The 26,321-nt window shown below is 41.1% G+C and overlaps 1 protein-coding gene across 2 annotated transcripts in view; it reads left to right on the top strand.

The window, feature by feature from the left end:
• Positions 1-25,143, top strand: part of Mapk1 (mitogen-activated protein kinase 1) — a 59,179-nt gene extending 34,036 nt beyond the window's left edge. Inside the window, exons 4-9 of one of the 2 annotated variants that reach the window (XM_021184651.2) lie at positions 2,379-2,495; positions 4,964-5,078; positions 5,292-5,423; positions 15,158-15,267; positions 18,476-18,601; positions 23,545-25,143. In XM_021184651.2, coding sequence (XP_021040310.1) covers positions 2,379-2,495; positions 4,964-5,078; positions 5,292-5,423; positions 15,158-15,267; positions 18,476-18,592 — 591 coding nt within the window. In that variant the 3' untranslated portion in view covers positions 18,593-18,601; positions 23,545-25,143. The remainder of the gene's footprint in view (positions 1-2,378; positions 2,496-4,963; positions 5,079-5,291; positions 5,424-15,157; positions 15,268-18,475; positions 18,602-23,544) is intronic. The other variant, XM_021184652.2, reaches the window with a different exon arrangement.
• The last annotated feature ends 1,178 nt before the right edge of the window (positions 25,144-26,321 follow it).

Here is a 26,321-nt window from a genome sequence, read left to right on the forward strand (position 1 = left end):
GTGACCATCAGAGTTTTCACCTCATTGTCACACAAGCTATCTTTTAAAGAAGAGACCCAGGTTCACAGTGAAGGTTCTGTATACTAAGTAGAATAGCTAGAGTAGGCGATTGGGTGGAGAAAAACAGGATTTCCTCATTGTTCTCTCCTACATGAGAACCCACCTGGGAAGTGACCTGCAAGAGAGTTACGAAAGAAGAAGATGGGCTGGCTGTCTACTCTTTTTTTTTTTTTTTAAATAACACAGTAACATTCCTTTTGCAAAATAAATATGCAGCTTCTTGGATGCTGTAATTGAAGCAAATGTGGCTCTTTGAGAACAAAGGTGCTACCTCTAATATGAAGCTGTACATAGGAGGATAGGATACCATAGGAAGACACTTGTACAGTGGGAGAAGGGAGGTATCTTTATCTCTCCTTCTCAATTACTGAGGTATTCAGTGGGATATCTGACCAGGGATTGAGGTCCAAATAACTGTGTTCTGTAGCTTTTACACTTGTTCCTTCTCTGATGTCTTCTTACTTTATGGCCAAAGTACAAGCTATTGGTTTTTTTGGGGGGAGGGTCTCAGAATTCTGTGACAGACTTTTGGTCAAATTGTTTCCATTAAAAAGTAACTGACTTTAAAAACTAATAATTTAAAAATGCTACACATAAAAAACGGTCCACAAAACATTTGTGTTTTCTTTTGGAGGTTTTACTAATAAACTTAAAGTACTGCCCCTTATTTTTAGCTGACTTCATAGAATCAAGCCTCCAAATTAATCTATTTTCTAGATGGCCTTTTATTGGACTGTGTTTCATCTCTGTTAACCTGTCTCTTTCTTGAATTGGTTTCCTAGGGACCAGAAAATTATAGTGTTTTGTATTTATGTGGACCTAAGTAGAGCATACCTACATTTTATACACACTGGAGTCTGTAAGGTAGCTAACCCAAGCAGCATCACAATACTAGACAGCTAGATGGTAAGAGCTTACAAAGTACTCCTGTAAGTCAGAAGGATGTGAGGAGCTGGGTGTGCTACAAAACAGTGGTGGATGGCAGGATGGCTCAGTGATAAACGTGTTTGTTCTCAAGCCAAATGACCTGAGTTTACTACCTGGGACCCACAAGATTAAGAGAGATTCAAGTTCCTTTTGAAGGTTGTCCTTTGACTACGACATGTGTGCTGTACTCTTCATGCATGTGCACATACAATGAGTAATAAACATCAAAACAAAATGCTTTATCTTCAGTACATGAAAGCTTTAAAACTATCAGGATTGGCTATGTGACAAGTGGGAAGTATTTTTGATATTAAAAAAAGTGAACGGGGGGGCTGGTGAGATGGCTCAGTGGGTAAGAGCACCCGACTGCTCTTCCGAAGGTCCAGAGTTCAAATCCCAGCAACCACATGGTGGCTCACAACCATCTGTAACGAGATCTGGCGCTCTCTTCTGGAGTGTCTGAAGACAGCTACAGTGTACTTACATATAATAAATAAATAAATCTAAAAAAAAAAAAAAAAAAAAAAAAAAAAAAAAAAAAAAAAAAAAAAAAGTGAACGGGGCTAGAGAGCTAGCTCAGCAATTTTGAGCACTGACTGCTCTTGAAGAGATCCTGAGTTCAATTCCCAGCATTCACATAGTACCTCACAACCATCTGTAATGCCTTCTTCTGGTGTCTGAAGACAGTGACAGTGTACTCATATTCATACAATTAATTAATTAACTAATTAATGAAAAGTGGAAGTTAGTCAGAAATGGGAGTCTGAGGAAATAGAAATAGGTCATGGCAAATTAAGGAGCATATCAGCAATGATCCTGTGAGCTACAGTAGCTTGGAGAGGAAACAGGCTCTGGATGGGTTTGCTGATTTTGCCCCTAGCGGTTTTGCTTTGGGGGTTTAATTTTATATGTGTGTTTATAGTTGTATGTCTGTACATTGTATGTGAATGCCCATGATATCAGTTCCCTTAGAATTTATAGACACTTTGAGTCACTCCGTGGGTATTGGTGTCCTCTTTGAGAGCAATCTGTGCTTTTCACTGCTGAGCCATCTCTCTAGTCCCTCTAAGGTGATTTTGCTCAAATCACTTAAGTGAGAGTGCCATGCACTCACAGTAGCTGATGGGGATGAGACCTAAGGGTGGTTGTAGGGCTGTGCATTATAATGGACCCTTCAGCCTGTCTCTTCACTCCAGCATGTGCACTGTCCTCGCTTCCTCTCAGGGTGTTGAGGGTTAAGGAATGATGACTTTGTAATTTCCAGAAAATGTCTAGCATAGTATTGGTAGCATGTACTTTTTTCCTTGTTACTGACACTGCCTTTTTCATTTTCATGGTGTTTTATTATTAGGCCATTAAACTCTAAAATGGTATCCCACTTTTCCCCTTAGATCTGTGACTTTGGCCTTGCCCGTGTTGCAGATCCAGATCATGATCACACGGGGTTCTTGACAGAGTACGTAGCCACACGTTGGTACAGAGCTCCAGAAATTATGTTGAATTCCAAGGTAAGAAAAAGAAACAACAGCTATAACCTTCCTTTTCAGCCTGGTAAATCTGGCCAGAGCCAGAGTGCTATCTGAGAACTGAACTTCTGGGCTTAGGATTCACCATCTTCAGTCACAATGACTGTACATACTACTAAAATACTTCCTGTGGCAACTTACATACCTGTTCTTTATGTTGTTAGAGTTCCTAGTAAGGTGCGTTTCTGTGCAAATGTTCCAGAGCTATTCTACAAAGGTCACGTTGTCTGATAATGAAGAGTATCTCTCCAGCAAAATTACTGGGTGCAGGGAGAACGGAACCACTATGGACTTTTGAAATTACAGGGTAGTTATTTTTGAAACTGAAATCCTCTTCTCCGAGTTGTTGTGAAGGGTATTTCAGATCATCCAGACTCTGCTAATAAAACCCGTGTCTTGCTACTGGTGGTGGTGCATACCCTTATTCTTCCATTCAGGCAGGAGCAAGCAGACATCTGTGATTCTATATAGCAAGTTCTAGAACAGCCAGGCTACATAAAGAGACCTTCTCTCAAAAAAACAGAAAGGGGTGGGGGGCAAGCAAGAATAATGTCAGCACTCAGGAGGCAAAGGTAGAATTACCACAAGCCTAATAAGACCAGCCTAGGCTATTAATACAAAAAACAAATGAACATGATTGAATAGATTTACAACTGCCAGAGAAAACATGAAGTATGCATTCTTTGTTAGAATTATAAGATGGTAGGCAAAATTAAGCACTGTTAAGAAAATTGAGATTCAGTTTGGATTTGTGTGTTTGTATTTTCCTGATAGTTTTTTTGGTTTTGTTGTTAATTGTGTGTCTATATGGGTTTGTGAACATATTTGATGCCCATAGGTACCAGAGGCATTGGGTGCACTGGAATTATAGGCATTATTGTGAGCTGCTCAGTATAGCTGGGAAATAGACTGCTGGGCCCTCCCTCTGCAGGAGCCCTCTACTGAACTGCTGAGCTGTCTCCAGAGTCACAGTGTCTTAGCACACAACAGACCTGCTCTGACTCATGCTGTTTGTGAGGAATGCAACACTGTCTCAGGGTTTCACTTTTGTGTCATGCCTTTAATATTGATGACAAGAAGCGATGTGAAATTCATTGTATCCAAAGTCAAAGCTGTATGTGCTGTGATGGGTGATGCTTGCGCAGTTTTTGAGTCATTTCCAGAAAGAACACTGCAGCTAGTACTAGTTTGACTGTAAAATTTTGTTTTCATCAAACTCTTTAAGATACTTCTCGTACTCTCCATTGGTGGAAACATAACTATTAGCACCATTTGTATTTTAGCTTTCTCTATTACTTATTCTCTTGAGTTATAATCTACTCTCTCCAGGATTTGGACCGTTCCCCAGCAGCCTTGGACAGTTTCCTGCTGTTCTCGGGCATCAGCTGTCCCAGACTGTTGTATCCATTCCTGTCAAAGACCTAGAACAGGCACTTCCCCCTGAGGCCTGATTCTGATTACTATTTATTTGTGTATGTTATTTGGGGGGTTTTCATTAATCTCTTTATTTAGCTTTAATCCACAGCACCAGGTACAAGAGATTTAGAAACATTTACTTAAAATTCTGTTTTATCATTACTGTAGGTCCAATTACTGGTTCTTTGGTTTTCTAAAATCAATTCACCCTTAACTTTGGCTTTTTTCTCTTGATGTTTATATTTCTCTTTCCATTTATTACTATACCTAACATTTTCCACAAAATTTAGCTTGTGTTCCCTATAGAAGCATCTTGAAATATTGTTACATTGAAATAAACTAATTATGTGACTTTTAACAGACTTCTTTAAAAAGAAAGTAGATACCTAAGGGATGAATGTTGGAACCATCACCTAAGGTGGGGAGGGAGGACGTTCAGCCTAATTTTTTTTTTTTTAATTTACAAAATGGATAAGTTGTTCCAGGAATATAGTGCTGTCCATGTAAGTTGATTTCCAACTTTATAAAAACTAGTTAAATGATATAAACAATGAGCATTAGGACTTTTTCTAGCTCTAGTTTGTAATAATTCTAAATCTCTAACATTGAAGATGGACTGAGGCATACTTTAGAAGTTCTAATTTAATAATTCCAAGATATAAATGTAAAGTAATTATAGTGACTCAGCGTCTGTCTAGATTTTTGTTGCTATGATAAAATGTCAGGACCAAAGCAAGTTGGAGAGGAAAAGAGTTTATTTCAGCCTACAATTCAGTTTATCATCAAGCCAGAACAGCTTCTCTTGCCCCTGCCTCCTGAGTACTGAGATTAAAGGTGTGTGCCACCACTACCTGATGGCATCTCTTAAGAAAACCAACTTACTGATTTTCATTTTGTGTCACTATGTTTCCAAAGGGTTGTCTCAAAGATGATGCTCAAACTTTCATCTGCTGCACACTGTTACAGAGAGATCTCATCGTGTTGTTGTGGACACTACATTCTGTTATTCTGACTTTTCCCCCTTTCTGTTGCAGGGTTATACCAAGTCCATTGATATTTGGTCTGTGGGCTGCATCCTGGCAGAGATGCTATCCAACAGGCCTATCTTCCCAGGAAAGCATTACCTTGACCAGCTGAATCACATCCTGGGTAAGCTCTTGAACATGATCTGCATTTACGTTAGTCACATCAGGCTCACTCTAGCATGGTTGCTTTGTTTTGTTTTCATGTTCTCTACTTTAAAAATATTAAAGATCTTTTTGTAAAAACTTGTAGTGTAAAGTAAATACATTAAATATCTCTGTTGCCCCATAGGTGATGTGTGCAATCTTGACAATTGACAGCTAATGTTTTGTCTGATAGGTATTCTTGGATCTCCATCACAAGAAGATCTGAATTGTATAATAAATTTAAAAGCTAGAAACTATTTGCTTTCTCTTCCGCACAAAAATAAGGTGCCATGGAACAGGTTGTTCCCAAATGCTGACTCCAAAGGTAAGACTTGCTTCGTTGATGTTTTTTCTTAAACTTAGCTTTAGATTTACTTATTGCATTGGCTAAATTATCAGGCTCCAGCTTGAAAACTGAACAAGTTAACTTGTAACTATTGGGTATTTTATTTAAAATGTGTTAGACTGGAAAACTGGTTCATTGGGTGAGATTGTAGACCACTCTTGAAAAGAACCTGATAGATTGTCTCTCCCTCCCTTCCTTCCACCCTCTTCCCTCTCCCATGCATAGACACACAGTTGACTCAAGTGGACAGTGTTGAGAGGATCTGAATGGACCAAGGAGAAAGCAGCTCATTGCCATAACAGCTCATCCTTGTGTCTTATGGATAAAAATGTACATGCACATTTTTACCTAAGTTTTTTTTTTCACTTTTAAAAATGTAGTATTTTAATTTTAAAAAAAGTTTTTATATTGCAGGCATATTTTTAGAATTTGAAATTAGCTTCTTTTGCATGTATGTGAGTACACTGTCGCTATCTTCAGACACACTAGAAGAGGGCACCAGATCCCATTATAGATGGTTATGAGCCACCATGTAGTTGTTGGGATTGAACTCAGGACCTCTGGAAGAGCAGTCTTAACCTCTGAGCCATGTCTGCAGCCCAACATCATTGTCAGTGGTTCCACTCTTTTCTTGTCGGTGCATTCATCTGACTTGCCATTGATGGTTTTATAGTAGTCATCTGCTGGAAGCTCAGCAGTTTCTACATGGAATTGTTCTCATTCTCTCCCTCCTCTTTAGTGTCTAGTTGAGAGAGAGAGAGAGAGAGAGAGAGTTTGTGCTCTACTAATCTTATAAGACAAGAGAAACCCTCAGGTGTCACCATCCACCTTTTTTTTTTTTACAGTGTCTCTACCTGGCCAGCAAGCCCCAGGGTTCTGCTTATCCTCCTGACTTTTAGTGCACTCTGAGGATTGAAATCAGGTCCTTACTATGTCCAGGCCATCACTCTGCCTACTGTTCTATCTTCCCAGCCCAGAAACATTTAACTTAGATAGCCAGTGCATGCATGGACCTGAGTTAAGATTCAGAAACTCCTTCTGTCTCTGATACAGTACAATATGTTATCACAGATAATGCTTAGAAATATAAAAGAAATATTCCTAATTACAAGAATCTCAAAATTGGGGGTGGGGATTGTTTATAACAAGGTCTTACTGTATAGCCAGGTTGGCCTTGAACTCAAAGTGATCCTCTTCCCTCAGTTCCCACTTTCTGGGATCATATTCCTAAACCACCAGGTCCATCTTGTGGCTATAACAAAGTTAGGTCTGTAGAATCGTGCTTATCTAATTGTTCAGTATTAAAAATTGGAACTTGACCCACACAATTCATTAACTTTAAAAAAAAAAAACATTTGTGGTTTGGTTGGTTGGTTGGTTTTTCAAGATAGGGTTTCTCTGTGTAGCCCTGGCTGTCCTGGAGCTCACTCTGTAGACCAGGCTGGCCTTGAACTCAGAAATCCTCCTGCCTATGCCTCCCAAGTGCTGGGATTAAAGGCATGCACCACCACTGCCCAGCTAACATTTGTTTTTTATTTTTTTATTATTTATATGCAGAAGTCAGAGAGCATGCAAGAATTGGTTCTCTCCTTCCACCAGGCTTGGCCAGATGAGCCATTACTTGCTACACATTACATTTAGATTGGCTTGTGTATTTCATGTATTGAGCATTTTATCTCCTTTTCAGAGCTGCTCTCTTAGAAGGGTTTAGACATCAGAAAACTTGATGGTTAAGATATAAGCCAAGCAGGGCAGTGGTGGTACATGACTTTAATCCCAGCACTTGGGAGACAGAGGCAGGCAGATTTCTTGAGTTCGAGGCCAGCCTGGTCTACAGAGTGAGTTCCAGGACAGCCAGAGCTACACAAAGAAACCCTGTCTAGAAAAAACAAACAAAAAAAGAAAAACAACAAACAAGAAATTAGCCAGGCAGCACTCAGGAGATAGAAGCAGGCAGATTCCTGTGAGTTTGAAAGCAGCCTGCTTTACAGAGTGAGTTCCAGAACAGCCAGGACTACACAGAAACCCTAACTCAAAAAAAGAGGAAATTAAACCAAGAGCTATATGAAATACATGGCTATAATACGGAAGGCTGAGGTAGGAAGATCAAATTTAAAACCAGTTTGAGCTGTGTGAATGAAAAGTCTAGGAAAGCCTGGGAAAACTGTCTAGGAACAAACAACAAAAAGCCAGGGAGGTGGCAGCACTGGGAAAGGTAGAAAGGTGCGCAGATGGAGCCAGTGTGCTTCTACAGCCAGGTTTCCTGGGTTCATTTAGTCTGCAGCCAAGCACTACCGTAAAACACTACTTAATATCTCTAGGCCTCAATTCTCTTATTTATAAAACAGTCTGGATTCTAAGATTCCATGACTAAAACTCTCATATATTTTGAAGATCTTTCCATATCAGAAGCTATTACGGTGTTCTTTTATGGAGATTCCTCATAAGCATCCTTATCTAGCTTCATAATGGACATGAAAGCACACATGAGTTGTATTTATTGTTTTTAACTGCTAAACAAGCCATTTCAAAACTTAGGACTTGGGATAGCAACCAAATATTTGTTCATAAGTCCATTTGACTGGTTCCACTAGTCAGGGAAGTTTCTGGCTGCCACAGCCTCCAGTAGAGCAGAGCTCACCATAGCTCACTGTGACTAGACTAGGTTTCTGATGGCAAGAACATTGTAGAAGAAGGCATCAGAAGCTGCAAGATCTTGTTAGAGACTAGGTCCAACCACAACCTGTCACACTCAGTGGGTTAAATCAAAGTATTCTGTCAGCAAACAGAAATACAATGTTCTCATTAATAGGAACAACGGCAAAGATTTGTGTTATATTTAATCTCACAAGAGTTGTTTGTTTAACAAAAAGTCTTGAGCATTTGTTCTGTACCATCCTGGCTGCTACAACCCTGAACAGAAAATCAACAGTAAGAACCTACTTGCAGGGAGCGAATAGCCCCGATTTGTATGAAAATGACCTAAACTGAGTGGATGACATCAGGGAACTCGAGATTTCAATTTTCTAGCTGAAATAGTGGAGATTTAAAGTAAAAATAATGATAATAATAAAGGAATTATTAAATATAAGGAAAGGTACTCATCTTTACAAAATAATAAATCCCAAATAGTCCATAATTACTCTCCTTTCCCCACCTCTTCCCCCTTTTAAAGAAACCCACTTTATTAAAATAGCAGGCATCAAAGCCTGTTGTTTGGTTAAGGCTCTGGGAAACAGACCATAACATACATGGGTTGAGTGTCTTTGGAGGAAAGTTGGGCGTTTTGTCTTGGATATTTTGTCCCAACAACTTACTTTGTTCTTACTTTTCAGTCTGCCAACATTGAGGCTGGATGTAATATTTAATTTGTTTAGCTTTAATTAAGGATGAATTTGAGCTAGTCATGGTAGCAGATGTCATTGATCCCAGCACTCAGAAATCAGAGGCAGGTGGCTTTCTGAGTTTGATGTTAGTCTGGTTTACAGCCAGGCTACACAGAGAAACCCTGTCTCGGGATAGAGGAGGTTATATTTAGTATTTTTTACATATTTGTTCAAAGTTTTTTAATGCTGAATTTTTTAGCCAGTAATACTTGCAGTTATTTTTTGGTTTTGTTTTTTTCTTTTTTTTTTTTTCCCAAAGCAGTTTTAGCTTAGAATTCTCTCCAAGATGACATCAGTGAGGGGGAAGGAGAGATGGTTGCAGCAGATGGTAGTTAAATCTTTATTTGGAATAAATTTAGTGTAAATTATGCCTCATACATGAAAATGAATTCCAAAAGAATCAGTGATCAAATACATTTTTTTAATGGTACTTACTGTTAGGCTAGAGAGATGACTCTGCAGTTTAGAGTACTTCTTGCTCTTTCAGAGGTCTTGAGTTCAGTTCCCAGCAACCACATGGTGGCTTACAACCTTCTATAATATGATCTGATGTCCTCTTCTAGCATGCAGGTGTACACTCATATACATTTTTTTTTTTACAAAGTTCATGATGTAAGCTACAAGTATTTCTTTAATAAAACAGTTAACTATATAACAAAGAAAAACATAAGGAGAATGGAGAATGGTCCATATGTACAACAGAAAAGTGCCTGGCGAGATACAGACTGAAAAGTACAGGTTGGTTTTCCAGTTAGGGTAGTGTTGATGACTGTCTGTATAAGAGTAATTGAAGGCTGGAGAGATGGCTCAACATTTAACACTCTGCAAGAGCATCTAGATTCAGTTCCCAGTATCTTTGTGGTGTCTCTGGTGACCTCAACAAGTATGAAGCCCACCCTTGACACACAAACATACATGGAAGCAAACACACATATAATAAAATTAATCTTTTTTTTTTTTCTTTAAAAAATAATTGAGGTCTGTTGTGATCTCTCAGTAAAGTACTTGATTAAAGTAAATGACCTCAATTCAGATTTCTACAGCCATGTAAAAGCAGTCACAGCACAGGAAAGCTGTAATCCCCACTTCCTGGGATTGAACTTTGGAGGTGGAGACAGGAAAAATCCCCAGAAATTGGTTGGTCAGCTAACCTGATGTACATAGAGATGAACAGAAGACCCTGTCTGCCGGGCAGTGGTGGTGCACGCCTTTAATCCCAGCACTTGGGAGGCAGAGGCAGGTGGATTTCTGAGTTCGAGGCCAGCCTGGTCTACAGAGTGAGTTCCAGGACAGCCAAGGCTACACAGAGAAACCCTGTCTTTTAAACAGGTCTAAAAAGAGGGCTGACACCCAAGGTTGTACACCAGTACTTATGTCAACCTTAGTACACAGATGTGTATACCTGCACTCACACCACACTGGAGGGGTGTGATTGAAACAGCAAGTGGGAGGGAAAGGTTTGACATGGAAACTGGAGGCAGAAATGACTGGCACAACTTCGTGGTGCTGAAGCACTGGTGATTATGACCGCCATTACTAAGATGACAAGTCTGATTGGGTGGTGGCAGTGGACTTTGAGGATAGCCAGGGCTATGCAGAGAAACCCTGTCATAAAAAAATAAAATAAAAAATAAAACCAGGCAGGTTTGTGTGGCACCAGCACCAATCTTTAGGCCTCCTTCCACTACCATAATTTCACACTTGAAAATGTTGCCAGGAGCAGGGAAGTGTACTTTTGACAAAATAGCAAGAGTTATCCCAAACTTAATACAAGTCTTGGATATTCTGTGTGACAAAATGAGACATCTAAAGTGTTCTTGAAGAAAAGTACTTAGGCACTTACTGGAGCTGTGAGCTGAATTAGCTGCCTTTTAAAATAGATCCATGGAGGTGGTTTTGAGGCAGTCTTGGTGTCTTTGAACTTGATTCTTCTGTATCAGCTTTCCAAGCAGCATAACTTCAGCAAATCTTGAAGGTTATTGAAGGAGTTCTGAGATCTGACAGTTTGGGGAGCACTATTACTGTTACAGTTTATAGAATTAGATTGTTTTCTTTAAATGGCCCCGTCCAGAAACTCAAGTTGAAGCTGCAGCATTGATCTAAGGTGAGAATTTGACTGAACAGGTAAAATGGACCTGAAGAACTATGGCAGCTAGTTGGCATGCCCGGGATCTGGCTAGGACAAGGATAGATAGGTCAAGAGAATGGGAGTTGGCTGGCTATGTATGTATGTATGTATGTATGTATGTATAACCTTTTAAAGTACTAGAAGATGTGGGATTCTGAAAAGGTATCCACAATCCTAGTCAGATATAATCTCAGCTTCCTTAGGATATCCAGTGTTTTATGGGAAGTAAACTAGGGAAAAATGTACACACAGATGGCCACAATTCAACTGAGCAGTAGCTGCAGATCACTGGTGTGGGGAGTTGGGCTTTGTACTTGTGGTATCAGCACTTAGCAGCTGATTCCCATTTCTCTCCTTTTGTCCTTTGGTAGCTGTGAATATAGAGAAACCATGTGTAAGGGACCTGAGATTTAGTTACTTCTAAAGTAGGGAAGGCATTATATTTTGAAATTTTTACTTGGTTGTTTAAGGACCTACTAGACTTTAACTGGAGGGAATATGTATCTTAGAAATGCTTTAGCTGCAAACTGTCTGTCTGTCTTGAAGAGCATTTCTGAAAGCCAACAAGTTTGAACTGACTGTAAGTATCTGACAGACTTACAATTAATGCTGTTAGAAGAATTGGGTTATAGTCTCCCAGGCATTTTTGCTGCACAATTGATGTCTTGACTGGGTAGAGACTTATTTTAGGCAGGGATTTTATTATGCTCTGTTAGGGTTTTGTTTTGTTTTGTTTTTTGTTTTGAAAAATCTTGTCTATATAGACCAGGCCAGATCAAACTCAAAATATTCCTTCCTGCCTCAATCTCTAAATGCTAGGTTTGTAGCCAAGTGCCATTATATCCAACCCAAATGATCCTTAGGAAAGAATTGTAGGGCTCTCTGAGGATTGAAGGTGAGGAGCCGGAAGTAAGGTAGTTCTCACCCCACTACAGACAACAGAATCAGCTCTTTGTTGTTTTTGGTTGTTTGGTTTTTGGTTTTTCAAGATGTAGCCCTGACTGTCCTGGAATTTGCCCTGTAAACTCACAGAGATCTGTCTGATTCTGTCTCCCAAGTGCTGGGGTCAAAGACATGTGCCACCACTGCCCAGCATATCTCAGTGTAGTAAGTGTTCAGTGTAACTAGCTTTGATTGAGGATGCCTGAGTTCTTGGCCATGCATACTGTCCTGTGGGGCATGTACCGATTTGTAGATGGGTGAGGTTGATGTTGCTACCTGCAAGTAACTAAGAATCGCAGTAAGAAGAGGCTCGTTATTAAGTAGATTACCCATGTGGGAGTTTGGCCTTGTTTTACTGTCATATTGTCTAAAAAGCTGTATTCTTTACTGGTTATAAGTTCTTTTCCAGACTTGGGGAAAGTTTTTAGACTTAAGACTTGGATTTTTCAGTATTGCTTGAGATTCTGAAAGTGAATACCCAAGAAAGGGTGTCTTGTTGGTTCTATATCTTGGGCTTCTGTTAGGATTTAATTTGAAGAAAAGATCTTATATTGGTTAGTTTTATGTAATTATAATATATCGTGTCCAAAAGCAGAACCTAGATCAGCCAGGATCTAAAAAATTAAGTTTTCTATGAACATTGAAGCCGTGTGTGTGCGTGTGTGCACGTGCGTGTGCATGCAGATAAAATGAAAATGATCATTTAAAATGTGATATATTTTTTTCCCCTCAGGCTTAGTTGGTAAGTCTCCAGATCTCTCTTTTCTTTATGCCAGTTCTTCTACATATATGCACGCACACGAGTGTGTGCACACACTCACACACACACACTTGGTCCTACTTTAAAAGGGAGAGGGGGCTATGAAAGGAAAAATAAATAACAGATGGTGGAGAGGTAAGTGGGGAGGGAGAAAGAACATGGATAACTGAAAAGGCCATATAAAAATAGTTTCCTATATGGTTCTGTTGCTGTGATAAAACACCATGTCCAAGGCAACTAACACAAGAAAGAGTTTATTTGAGTTATCATTCCAGAGAGACATAGAGCCCATTGAATTTTAGCAGTAAGCAGTACCTCAGAAACAGGAAAATGAAGACTCACATCTCAGACTATAAGCAAGAAACAGAGTGAACTTGAAATGGTGAAAGGGTTTTTAAGCACTTAGAAGCCTGCCTCCAGTGACATAGTTCCTCCTCCAGCAAGGCCACGCCTTCATCTGCTCCTCCCCAGCACCACCAACTAGGAATCTAGCATTCCAATGCCAGAGCCTATGAAAGGCACCATACACTTCACTCACAGATGCCACTGTAGTAGAAGCTTCTTTCTGATGACCAGCCTTCATAGTACAAGGTGTTCGGGAGGCTGCCAGGAGGGAAAAAGCACTAGACTATCTTGCCCAGCTGTGTACTACAAAAACAACTTGCCATCGGGATGAATCCATTGGTATATAGAGCACAAATATCTTGTTAACGAATAGCTAGCTGGTTTCGCTTAAGGCCTCATCAACAGAAAAAGACTCATACCTGGTATACTGTAGATCTAGCCAAGAATCAGTGGCTAGAAAGATCTTAGGAAAAACCAGCTACTCTCATTTTGCTAAATTGGTAGAGTGTCTGCCTTCTGAATACTTAATCCTTATATCCATAGGTTAGTCTGGCCTAAACTGTCACCAAAGAAACTTCTTTTTGCAGTATATGGAGGTTAATACCAAGTACAGCATGTGGCGAATGAGTGCTGTGGACTGCTTATCCCTAACTGGGATTTTAGTTGTGTGTGTGTGTGTGTGTGTGTGTGTGTGTGTTTTATTGGGGGGCAAGAGTTTGGGGGAGAATGAACTGTAGATTGGTCAAAATATATTTTTGAGGGTGCAGAATGACGGTGGAGTGAACCTAAGGGAAACACTTTGTTCTGACAGTGTGTGTGCATGCACATTATTGTGCATTTGTATGAAGTTGTCATCAGATGTCTTCAGTTGCTTTCTACTTTCTTTGGGTATGTGGGTATGGTGTATGAGTATATGTATACATGGCTGTGTAGGTGCCCTCATTTATTTATATACTTCTGGAGACCAAAGATATATGTTGGTTACCTTCCTGAATCACTCTCTGTTTCCCTGGACCTGCAGCTTACCATTTCAGCTATGATGAGTGACCAGCAAGCCTCTGGGATCTTTTTGTCTCTGCCTCCTTGAACTGGTAATCGAACTGTTGAGCCTGGCTTTTTTATGTAGATAATGGAGCTCAAACTCAGATCCAACTATGGTTGTACAGCAAGCACTTTGCTGAGTGATATAGGAAATGTGAAAGTTTAGTAGGCAAAGCTGGGCTTTTGCTCCAGTGCTCATTTTCTCTTGGCTGTCCATTCTCCTTTGGCATCTGTGATTTCCATGTTGTCAGTGCTTATGTTCACACAGTTCCAAAGGATTTACAGGTAAGGCTGAAAGGTGGCCTACATCATTAAGAATACTGGCTGCAGCCGGGCAGTGGTGGCACACGCCTTTAATCCCAGCACTTGGGAGGCAGAGGCAGGCGGATTTCTGAGTTCGAGGACAGCCTGGTCTACAAAGTGAGATCCAGGACAGCCAGGGCTATACAGAGAAACCCTGTCTCGAAAAACAAACAAACAAAAAAAGAATACTGGCTGCTCTAACAGAGGACGACCAAGGTTCAACTTTCTGTATGCACACAGCAGCTCACAACCATCTGTAGCTCTCGTCCCAGGGGATCCATCTTCTTCTGACCTCTGTGGACACTACTCATATGGTACACAACATGCAACCAACATACACACACACACACACACACACAGAGGATTTTTTGTGGTGTTTGTTTGTTTGTTTGTTTGTTTGGCTTGGTTCATTTTGTTATGGGTTTTTTGGTTTGTTTGGGTTTTGGTTTGTTTTGGGGAGGCTGGGGATTGAGTTTTTTTGGTTTGGTTTGGTTTTTAAGATTTATTTTTATGTGCATTGGTGTCTTGCCTATGTGCATATCTGTGTAAAGATGCCAGATCCCCTGGAAGTGGAATTACAGGCCGTCATGAGCTGCCATGTGGATGCTGGGAATTCAACCTGGGTTCTCTACACCAGCAGTCAGTATTATTAACCACTAAACCATCTCTCCAGCCCCATTCATATATAGTTTTTAAAGCGAGACATATAGTGGTGCCTTAGAGCCTTGAGGGTCAGCTCAATAGAAAATGGAAAGCATTTGCTAACAAATCCTGCTTCTCACCACTGCAAAATCCTTTCTCTTTGTAGCTCTGGATTTACTGGATAAAATGTTGACATTTAACCCTCACAAGAGGATTGAAGTTGAACAGGCTCTGGCCCACCCATACCTGGAGCAGTATTATGACCCAAGTGATGAGGTAAGAGCTTATGTTCCTGGCTGTTGTCAGGAATGTTCAGTCATCCTAGAACAGAAGCCCTAGCCGTGTCCTTGTCAAGATTTTCCTAAGGAACATTATGGCATGCCCTCCTCCTCAGCTTGGAGTTCCTACCTGTAGGCCCTTGGTGTTTGCCTCAGAAGAGTTCCTCCAGGTTAGCTGCAGCAGGTAGAGCAGTACATGCCCAAGGAAAGATAACCACTGTGAGGCATAAAAAGAGGGAGCCAGGGCCTTAAAATACTATGACCAGGGCAACTTAAAAACAAAAGTGTTACCGGGCAGTGGTGGCACACGCCTTTAATCCCAGCATTTGGGAGGCAGAGGCAGGCGGATTTCTGAGTTCAAGGCCAGCCTGGTCTACAGAGTGAGTTCCAGGACAGCCTGGCTATATACAGAGAAACCCTGTCTTGAAAAACCAAAAAAAGTGTTTAATTTCAGAGGATTAGAGTCCATGACCTCATGGTGGGGGCATGGAAACGGATAGGTACAGCATGGCACTAGAACAGTAGCTGAGAACTCAAAATAACATAAGTCTCCTACAGCCTCAAAGGCCTCTCCTGTGCCACATTTCCTCCAACAAGGCCACACTTAATAATCTTTCCCAAACAGTTCACCGACTGGGAACCAAGTATCAAAGTATGAGCCAGTAGAACCCAATTTTTTGTATACTACCACAGCTAGAAATTGCAGTGGTCCATAGCAGAAAAGGCTACGTGAACTGGTCCTGAGGAAGTGAGAGTGAGGAGTTAGGCAGCCAGGGGCTCACACTGTGACTTCATGGCTTTTAATAAGTGTGCCATTCCCTGGAGACAGGACATAAGAGCTTGTGGTAAGCATTGATGAGGTAGGTATTGCACCAGAGGTCGGTGTGATAGTTCCTCAGGTTTACAGATGCCTCTTACCATGTTTTCTCCAGAGTAAGCCCAGTGCATTCTCTGGGTCCTCTGAAGGTTCCATATTAAACTTTATTCCATCAAGGATAACAAAGGAAAATGCAAAGTGAATTAAAATGTTGGGGACTTCTGTGAATAGAAAATGAAGCCCGTTCTTAAAGTATTAAACTTTATTCCATCAAGGATAACAAAGGAAAATGCAAAGTGAATTAAAATGTTGGGGACTTCTGTGAATAGAAAATGAAGCCCGTTCTTAAAGTATTAAACTTTATTCCATCAAGGATAACAAAGGAAAATGCAAAGTGAATTAAAATGTTGGGGACTTCTGTGAATAGAAAATGAAGCCCGTTCTTAAAGTAGGAAGAAGCAAGTAGAGTGTAGTCAAATTTAGATGCAGAAGCTAAAAACAGATAAAATGGGAAAAGGTAGAAATCAAGATGAAGTTTTTTTTTACCCCTTAAGCACGTAAGGGAGCTTGCAAAATACTTACAATGTAGGTGATGACATAGAAATTGGTTTGAACTTAAGATTTCAGGCTCTTCTCAGCCCCTTGCCCTGGGTATTTACTTCGTAAGATTCTGCTGTTATGCTCAGCAAACTGAGGCAGTATATGCTATGCAGAGGGTACTTTATAGCCCTGTACACTCTGAAGGACAGTTGTTTTCTTGCAGATGGGAATTCTTTTCAGTGTTTGAGTCTGTGTATGAGGATTAAGTACTGCATGAGGCCTGGAGGTCTAGGCATATGCTGATTGACAGCTGATATCATTCTCCACCTTAGGCCTGTCACATTTTAGTTGTAGGAATTTTAAAAAACAAAATATGAGGCCAGCAAGATGGTTCAGTGGGTAAATGCTCTTGCAAAGCCTGACAGCTTGTTTCTTTCCTGAGACCCCTATGGTGGGATGAGAGAATGACTTGTGCAGTTGCTCTCTGTCTTCCCTGCTTTTATACTTCGGCATACATGCTCCCACAAACGTACACACAGAAGTATTAGTTGTAAAATGTGTTTTTGAAGAAGTCAAAATGATGGTGCTAGGGTATGATTCAGTCAGTCTTGTGCTTGACTGTTGTGCATGCAGTTTGCATGCAGTTGTGGTCTCAGTCCCTAGAAATGCATAAGACAGCATGGTGATCGTGCATGCTGTAATCCTAGTGCTCTGGAGCTGCGAAGATACATAGAGGCAGGATACACGATTCTCTGACTCAAGACACACAGACAGACAGTACCTGTAATCAGAGTAATCAGGAGGCTGAGGCAGAAGAATTGTAAATGTCAGAACCAAACTGGGCTATGCACAAAATAAAACTATGTCAGAAATTCTTTAAATTACATTAAAGAAAATATTTCCATCCCAGTTTTAAATTTTTCTAGAATTTAGATTTTTTTCTAGAAATTTTCTAGAATATTATTCCTTGCAGCTTCATTTTTAATAGCTTTATAATGTTTCCTTGGATAACAATATCAACATAGTATTTCTTCATACTGTTAATGTATATAATTCAAATGTACTTAGTTAAATGTAGTTTAACATTTTTTTGTTTTGTGGTAGTAGGCATTGAATCCAGGTCTCAGATATGCCAACTAAGTGTTGTACACTGAGGTTACATTCCCAGCTCTTTTACTGTACAACACAGTACAACACTGTTACCTAGACTGACATCACATTTAACAGTTCTCTGGCCTCAGCCTTCTTAGTAGTGGGAGATTATAAGTAGCCACCAGGCCTTGCTAGTTTTGTGTTTTGATTAAATAAACATAAAAGTACTTCCAACTTCTGTTATTAAGATATTTGGTGGGCTGGTGAGATGGCTCAGTGGGTAAGAGCACCCGACTGCTCTTCCGAAGGTCCAGAGTTCAAATCCCAGCAACCACATGGTGGCTCATAACCATCTGTAACGAGATCTGGCTCCCTCTTCTGGAGTGTCTGAAGACAGCTACCGTGTACTTACATATAATCAATAAATAAATCTTTAAAAAAAAAAAAAGATATTTGGTGCCTTTAAAGTATTTGAAAATTATTCTGGGGTATATGATAAGTTCAGTGGAATACTCTAGTTAGTTATGTGCACTTGGTTTTTGTTTCTGTGTTGTACTTGGGATAGTGCCCAGAGCCCTTGTATAGAGCACACATCCCCAATAAACTGTGCCCCAAGCCCTGGGGCCTTCAGGGTTTGTAAAACATTGGTCTTATTGTATAAATTTCAGACTATAAGCCAGAGTTGTGTTATAAATCAATAAATCACTCCCTTGACCATGACAACTTGTGACTGGTAAATGTTCATTTTGTCTTAAAGCCCATTGCTGAAGCGCCATTCAAGTTTGACATGGAGTTGGACGACTTACCTAAGGAGAAGCTCAAAGAACTCATTTTTGAAGAGACTGCTAGATTCCAGCCAGGATACAGATCTTAAGTTGGTCAGGTATCTAGAACTTTAACTATACAGTTAACCCCTTATAGCAAGGGAGAGATGGTGTAAGTTAAAACATCTCTAGGAGGAAAAAAGAATTCAGTTTGTCCCCTTCTGTTGATAGATCATTCATTCTGATTGCTTCATGGTGTGAAATGGGGACATTAGACTTTGTCTTTCACAGATTATGAGGACTTGAAATAAAGTGGCAGCCTTTAGACACTGTGACGGTCGTGTGCATTATGGGAGTGGACTTTTATGGAAGAAAATAACTCATGGGAAGGAATAGCTTTGAGGCATTTATTCCCAAAAACTTGATTTTACTTCATATGACATTTTAAATATTGAGAAATTCTATTGTGTAACTTTTGTGGCCTTGGGACTTTTTGGTTGGTTGTGGTATTAGGAATTGAATCCAAGGCCTCTTGCGTGCTAAGCAAGTGCTGTACCACTGAGCTACACTCCTAAGATTTGAGAAGAGGGAGTTAATGGGGGAAGGGAAAGGGGGTAAGAAGATAACAGATGAATATGCTCAAAATACATTTTACATGTATGAAAATGTCAGTGAAATGCATCATTATGTATAATTAATATATGCTAATAAAAACATTTAAAAATAAAGATTTGAAAGGATAGAATTTTATTCACTAAACAGTTTAACTGAGGCACAGATATAGAAGCCATTCAGGACAAACACTGATGGAAGTAAGCCTATGGTATCCTAGGAAGACAGGAGTACAAAAGGGGAAAATCATAGAGACTGTGCAAAAGACTGCCAGGAAAGGAGAGGAGGCACAGTACAGGAAGAGAGAAAAAAAGAATTCAAAACAGTCCCAAAAGGAACTAGATTTTCAAGGTGTGGCTTCATCTTGAAAAGATTCGGTTGGAGTAGAGTAGGGCATACAGTACATAACTCTTGTGCTTACTGGAAGCCTTGGGTGCCAGGTCCCAATGCTTTCAAAAGAGAGGAGGCACTGCTGTGGGTTCAGAGTGTAAAACTAACAATTTTGGAATGGTTACTTACTCCTTCAGGAAAGAGTTTCTTCCTAACCACACCATCACTCCCACCACAAGACCCCGTTTAGTCAGAGCTACACTGCCCTCCTGAAGATGAATGGGGTTTACTGGTAGCTTTGTTCTTCCTGCAGTTCCTGTCCTTTCTTTGCCAACTATTCTTGGGTATTCTTGATTCACAGTACATCAGCACCTCTGACCTACTCTTGAATAAAAGCACAACCACAAATGAAGTAATCCACAATATTGGAGTCCTCCATCTATGTCCCCTGATGAAATAGTACAAGTGCTTGCCCTGGAGAATCTCCTGGCTGACCTTATTCTACAACTCTCACTGGGTCAGAATCTTCAGTTCTGTGGGCAAGAGAAGCTGAGAATTTTTTCAGGGACATAGAGTCTCCACTGACCCCCTCTGGATTTATATGTACCTGGCTGAGCTCCATGAACTTAGGAAAGATATGGTAAAAGAAGAGAGGCTAGAACCTGTGTTAGAATGTGAACAAGCAAGGTATTCTGCATAGACAGAGCTGCAGTGGGTTAGGGGAAGAGGTTACAGAAGTAGCATGGAAGGAAGGGACTGTCTGTGGACACTGCAGCCCAACAGCCAAGGTGGTCCTAAGGTTGCCAGTAATCCAATTACAGCAGTTTACTGCTTGAGACACAGTTATTCCACACCTGCTTAAAGCTTAAAGCTTTTTTCCAGTGCTCTTTTAATGATAATTATCAACTATTCTGAAGAATTGAAAGAATTTTAAAGTAGACTCATCCCACCACTAGATGCCCTTAACATTTGATTGCACTAATTTTCTACTTTTATCAACCCATCTTTCCCTCCATGAACCTTTTAACCCATTTTATTTATTTCATACACTTTAAGGGCACAATAACATCTATACTGGCTTATAAATTATTCCTTTAAAATAAAAATGGAGGGATTGCTCAGTATCCCTTCCAGGGGACCTGAGTTTGATTCTCAGCACCCACATGGTGACACAGAATCACCTGTAACTCCAGTTTCAGGACTCCCCCTCCTCCAGTTCTGGGATGCCTCCAAAACATTGCACACACAGCGCAGAACACCCATGTACATAAAATACTGTTTTTATTTTTTAAGTAAATAATCCAGAGGAAGTTGTCACTGCAGCGTTTACTAACAAGTCTTATTGGGGTTTGTTTGGGTTCATTAATGACAGGCCCTCTAAGTAAAGCACAGGCACTTGTAGCTTATACAGCCCAAGGCTGAAGAATCTAAAGTTTTGCTTAGAATTGTACTTCTTACCCAAAGTGACTGACAGCTTCTGGATTTAGATCATGTGCCCATATTGCCTCAGTCTTTGCCATACATAGTTCTGGAAATGTGTCCACGGCATCAAGGATTGTTTTTCCTGAGCTTAGCCTATGGAGCTCAGACAAACTCCAAGCTGAAGATAGGGAGTGCTAGGAGACACCAAGAACATTAGAAGGAGGGGGACTTCAACTGGAAGTTACACCCTCAAAGAACACTGCTGGCTAGGGCCAACTGTCAGTATGGCAGCCTGAGTGGGCAGTCATAAGAGATCAGGGTGCTTCATTCTACTTTCCTTATGGAATTTTCCAATGAAAATGTGAAGGGTATTATGTGGTTAGTACCTCATCTTCATCCAGACCCATTTCCTGAGTGCCCCACTGTGAATATAGAAATAGGTCTTTCTTCTTCATCTCCCTATTTATGAGTTTTGTTGAGCGGATGAATTAGTTAAGAACTTAGCCTCAGCTCCTTTTGGTTTCCTGGAAGATAGAAGCATTTTAGGGCCTCACTAACCTGTCAGCCTATGGCCAGTACATAGTGGCACTCATATACCTTGACTTTCATTCGTTTGATTGGTTCTTGATTTTTGGTTAATCAAGACAGTGTTTCTCTATGTAGTTCAGCTGTCCTGGAACTTGCTCTGTAGTTCGGGCTGGCCTTAAACTAAAGAGATCATCAACCTGCCTCTGCCTCCCAAGTGCTGATATTAATGGCATGGGCCGCCAGCCTCCAGTCTTGACTCTTGAGTGGCACTTGAAAGCCATATTCCTGAAAGTGCTTTGTTTCCTATCAGAGCAACAGCACTAGATCTTTGTGCGAGCAACATATCAAATCAGTGAAGTTTCTAGAGAGATCTTCTTGGCATTTGAAGCACTTGGTCACTGTACCAACTCAACTAGATTTCCTTATCAAAACCACAGGTCAAAGCAGGATTTGTGTAGCAATGCTTCTGTTTCTCAGAGGTGGTATAAAATGAGTAAGTACTCATGAAGGTCACCTGTCACTGTGCAGTGAGCACTTTGTGTCAGCCTTATGGTGAGAGTAGATTTGGTTTGAAGTAAAATCTCTCCCAAGTAAAAACATAGCTCATAAGAGTGAAGAGAGATGTGACTTGTATTGTCCTATGGTGACACTGCAGTTGCCTGGAAGTAAGACAGGTGGCTGTTTTGCTGAACACAGACAAATGGCAGCTGACTAGAGAATCGATGACGTTCCTTGACCTGGGTGGTCCATTCTCACCATCCAGTACTGGGAACCAGCTACAGCCTCTCACCTTTCAGAATCCCAGTCTACTATTCTTTTTCTTTTCTTTTCTTTCTTTTTTTTTTTTTTTTTGAAACAGGGTTTCTCTGTGTAGCCCTGGCTGTCCTGGTACTCACTCTGTAGAACAGGCTGGCCTCGAACTCAGAGCCCAGTCTACTATTCTCACTACCCACCAGGGCTTAGTTTGTTCTCAATAAGAGAAAACTTAGTGTTAACAACACATCCCATTGTGAGCACAGGTGACATGCCCAGTCATCCCGAGAAAGGAAGTCTTCCTAAGAATAAAGAGAAGATCCAGTACTTTGAAAAGGCTTTGTAAATTCTGGTTTTTGACTACGGGAGTGGTAGGTATCTTGGGAAGCCAACAAGGCTTTGAGTGTCAGTAAATATGTCCATGTGTCTTCCCTTAGTCACCTTATGTCTTAGTTAGGGGTTGTATTGCTGTGAAAAGACACAATAAGCACAGCAACTCCTACAAAGGAAAATATGTAATTGGTGCTGGCTTATATGTTCAGAGGTTTAATCCATTGTCATCATGGAGGGAAGCATGGTGGTGGCACACAAGAAGACGTGGTTCTAGAGAGGTAGCTAAGAGTCCTACATCCAGATTGGCAGGCAGCAAAAAGACAACCTCTGGGCCTGGCTTCTGCTTCTGAAACCTCAAAGCAAAGCCCACCCACAGTGACTTTCTCCAACAAGGTCACACCTACTCCAACAACTCCATACTTCACAATTGTGCCTGTCCCTGTAAGTGTATAGGGACCATTTTCATTCAGACCACCACACAGTAACATCTCAGCTCTTGAGTTGTCTGAAGGCCAGGGAGCGGTGGCGCACGCCTTTAATCCCAGAACTTAGGAGGCAGAGGCAGGCGGATTTCTGAGTTCTAGGACAGCCTGGTCTACAGAGAGCGTTCCAGAACAGCCAGGGCTACACAGAGAAACCCTGTCTCGAAAAAAAGAAAAAAGGAAGGAAGGGAGGGAGGGAGGGAAGGAAGAAAGAAAGAAAGGAAGAATTGTCTGAAAAAGATGGCTGTAGAATGAGGGGCTGGTGAGATGGCTCAGCAGTTAAGAGCACCGATTGCTCTTCCAGAGGTCATGAGTTCAAATCCCAGCAGCCACATGGTGGCTCACAGCCATCCTTAATGAGAAACAAAAAACCTATGGGCCAGAGGGAGCAGAGCTGAAGCGAAAGGGAAGGGGAGAAAAAAGAATGAGGGCAGAGACTCAGCCTTCAGGACCACATGTGTCATGTGCGTGTGAGAGTGCAGTGACCTTTTGACAATCTTTTTATTCCCATTACATTTTTATTTTGCTATTTTGTGCTATTGTTACCTTTATTGTTCTGACATGGCTCAATCCTTACTCCTGAGTTTATCTTTGTTTTTCAGGACGAGGGCTCAGAGGACTGGACGAGTTCAGATGTCGGTGTCCCCCCCAGTTCTTGACCCTGGTCCTGTCTTCAGCCCGTCTCAGCTTACCCACTCTTTGACTCCTTTGAGCCTTTCAGAGGGGCAGTTTCTGGTAGTAGCAGCTTTTATACTTTCACGGAATTCCTTCAGTCCAGAGAGTTCTCCTGGCAGCAGGCCGTGCAGCAGTGTGCACTTTCAATGCACTCAACTGCTTACTGTTGTTTAGTCACGAACTGCTTTCTGGTTTGAAAGATGCAGTGGTTCCTCCCTGTTCTGAATCCTTTCTACGTATCACCTGCTGAACCATCCGCCTCATCAGAGGGAGAGTCTTTCCAGACTTGTTCCAGTTATTGGCACCTCACTTCACAGTAGGGAGGCTAGGACATAAGACAGCTCCAAATTTGCACTTCATCTGTTGGCTAGTAACTGTCTACCTAGACAGAGTCGGAGCTTGTGGGTGTCCCTGGATGGTATTATAGGCTACAGGGGCAGGGGCTTCTGTTGCAGAAGTCCTTTGGGGCCATTTTTCTTGTGTATCATGTTAGTCCCAAATTTAAGGTATGTACTATTTGCCCAGCTTTTTAAAAATTTGATGACTGTTTAAGTGAAATAGGAAGGAAGCATTGCAGCAGCAGATCTGTTGTTCTGCGGCTTTTATATGGTTACTTGTATTGTAATGGAGGTGGAGCTCTTGCCAAAATGTTACATGCTATCCTTAGCCAGAGAGTGAAAGTAACAGCTGTGCTTGTCATTTACTGAAAGATGGACACACACAAAGCTGTGGAAGTTCCCAGAACAGTAGAGAGCAAGCTGACCTAGATGTTCGGGGCGGAGCTCCATATAACCTTGAACAGCCACACAGAAGGCTGTTTGCATAACCACATTCACTACCTAGGGATTTAGCTAAAAGGAACCCTGCATCTTTAAATGAGAAAGTGTACAGTTCTTCTCCTGCAGCATGTCAGCATCTCGAGCTCACTCTTCAGCAGTGTAATGACTTGTATGTAATAAAACCTTGATGGGCTCTCCTCAGGAAGCTCTGCTCTGTTGCCAAGTTAGAGATGTTTCTGGTACTGCTGAGTTAATGTCATAAAAGGCTAGCAGTAACTGTTCGAGCTCTCTTTTATTTCCTTTTCTCCTATATTTTGTTCCTGCACTGTGTGCTGTGGAGTTGATGGTGTTATCCCAGTGCGGTGCCTCCAGACCCCCTCACTGCTCTCTGATGAGAAATATGCCTTGTTCAATACTTACTGTGCTCTTGCATGACTGTTAAGGTTTCTGTGCCGAGACCAATGTCCAAGTGTCACATCCTTTGATTGAACGAAATCTGTTGTGACCTCTGAGTTGTATTCCATGAAGAGAATGCTACCCAGAAGATAATGTAGGAAAGATAATTATATTGTTAACTTTTCATTTCTCAGCTGTCCTTTTGTTTTCTTGGTTTTTATTTTTTATTTTTTATTTTGACATCAATGGAAAATGGGTTCTATAAAGACTGCCTGCTAGTATGAACAGCAATGCAATGCACTTGTAACTCATGGAAATAAATGTACATCTTTATCTTTACACCCATGGTAAGATTCAGTGTTGATTTCCTCTGGATTGATGTGTCCTAAGTAGGCACTCATAATCAATTTATGGCTTGTGCTTCAGACAAAAATGTTCATGGGCCTTACTCTACTTCTCCCCACCCCACCCTACCCCCCATGCATTGCCCCTCACAGCAGTTTACATAGATGGCTGGGAAAGGTCCTTTTCAGCTGCACATGGTGCATGCACCGTTAATCCCAGCATTCAGAAGTCAGAGGCAGGTGGATCTCTGTGAATAGGAAGCAAGCATAGGGAGGTCCAAGACAGCTGGAACTCTATAGGTCCTGTCTCAAAAAAACAGAGTCCTCCCCTTCTGCCTCTGAGCAGCAAATGAATCTGACATGATCCTCTCTAAAACAGGTCTCAAGTAGTCAGATGGTGATGATGGCACCCAGTCATACCCAAGTTAGGATCTGGTTCCCTCTGAAGAGGGCCTTCTTGCCTCTGTATCCCAGAGCTGTAGGAAGGGCTGTTCAAGATCCCATGCACCTGCTACCAGATTCAAGGTAGCACATACCTCACCTGGCTAAAGAATGACTGACTCATCCCAGAAACCAGATCTCAGTTCTTGGTCTAAATCCCTGCTTTTCACTTTGACACATGAAGCCCACTGGCATTGAAGGAATAGAGGCTCCGCTTTCATTGATACAGTAGTAGTCAGTTTTCCTTTGTCTTTTTGTCTTTTTTTTTTAAAGCACTGACAGTTCTCCTACTTGTTTCTTTTTCATATTTTTAATCCCATGAGATTAATTTGTATTCTTGTGAATAAGGAAACCATAGCCTCATCTTCTCGAGGTCTGAGCTTTCTGCCCTTCCTGGCACTGTGGAGAGGGGTTGGTGTGAGACCACTCACTTCATCCTAGTCACTGTATCACAAGTGTGGCTTTCATGTAGCCATTGTAAATGACAGCTCAGAGCTGTCAGGTATAGAAATGCTCATTATTTTGGCTTTCATGTTTCTAAAAATGTTTGGATAACGTCATCTGCATACTGGTATCATTGGGTGCCTCTACTATTCATACACATAGATAAGCTGTCTGGTGGGTGGGCTTTTTGTCCAAGTCTTAATATGTGAGGGAAAAAAACCAAAAACATGAAAACATTTAGCATGAAGAAGATAGCTACCCAACAATCCCAGAGCGCTTGATGATACCGGCATTCAGAGC

This window comes from Mus caroli, chromosome 16 (assembly GCF_900094665.2).
Source record: "Mus caroli chromosome 16, CAROLI_EIJ_v1.1, whole genome shotgun sequence".
Lineage (NCBI taxonomy): Eukaryota > Metazoa > Chordata > Mammalia > Rodentia > Muridae > Mus > Mus caroli.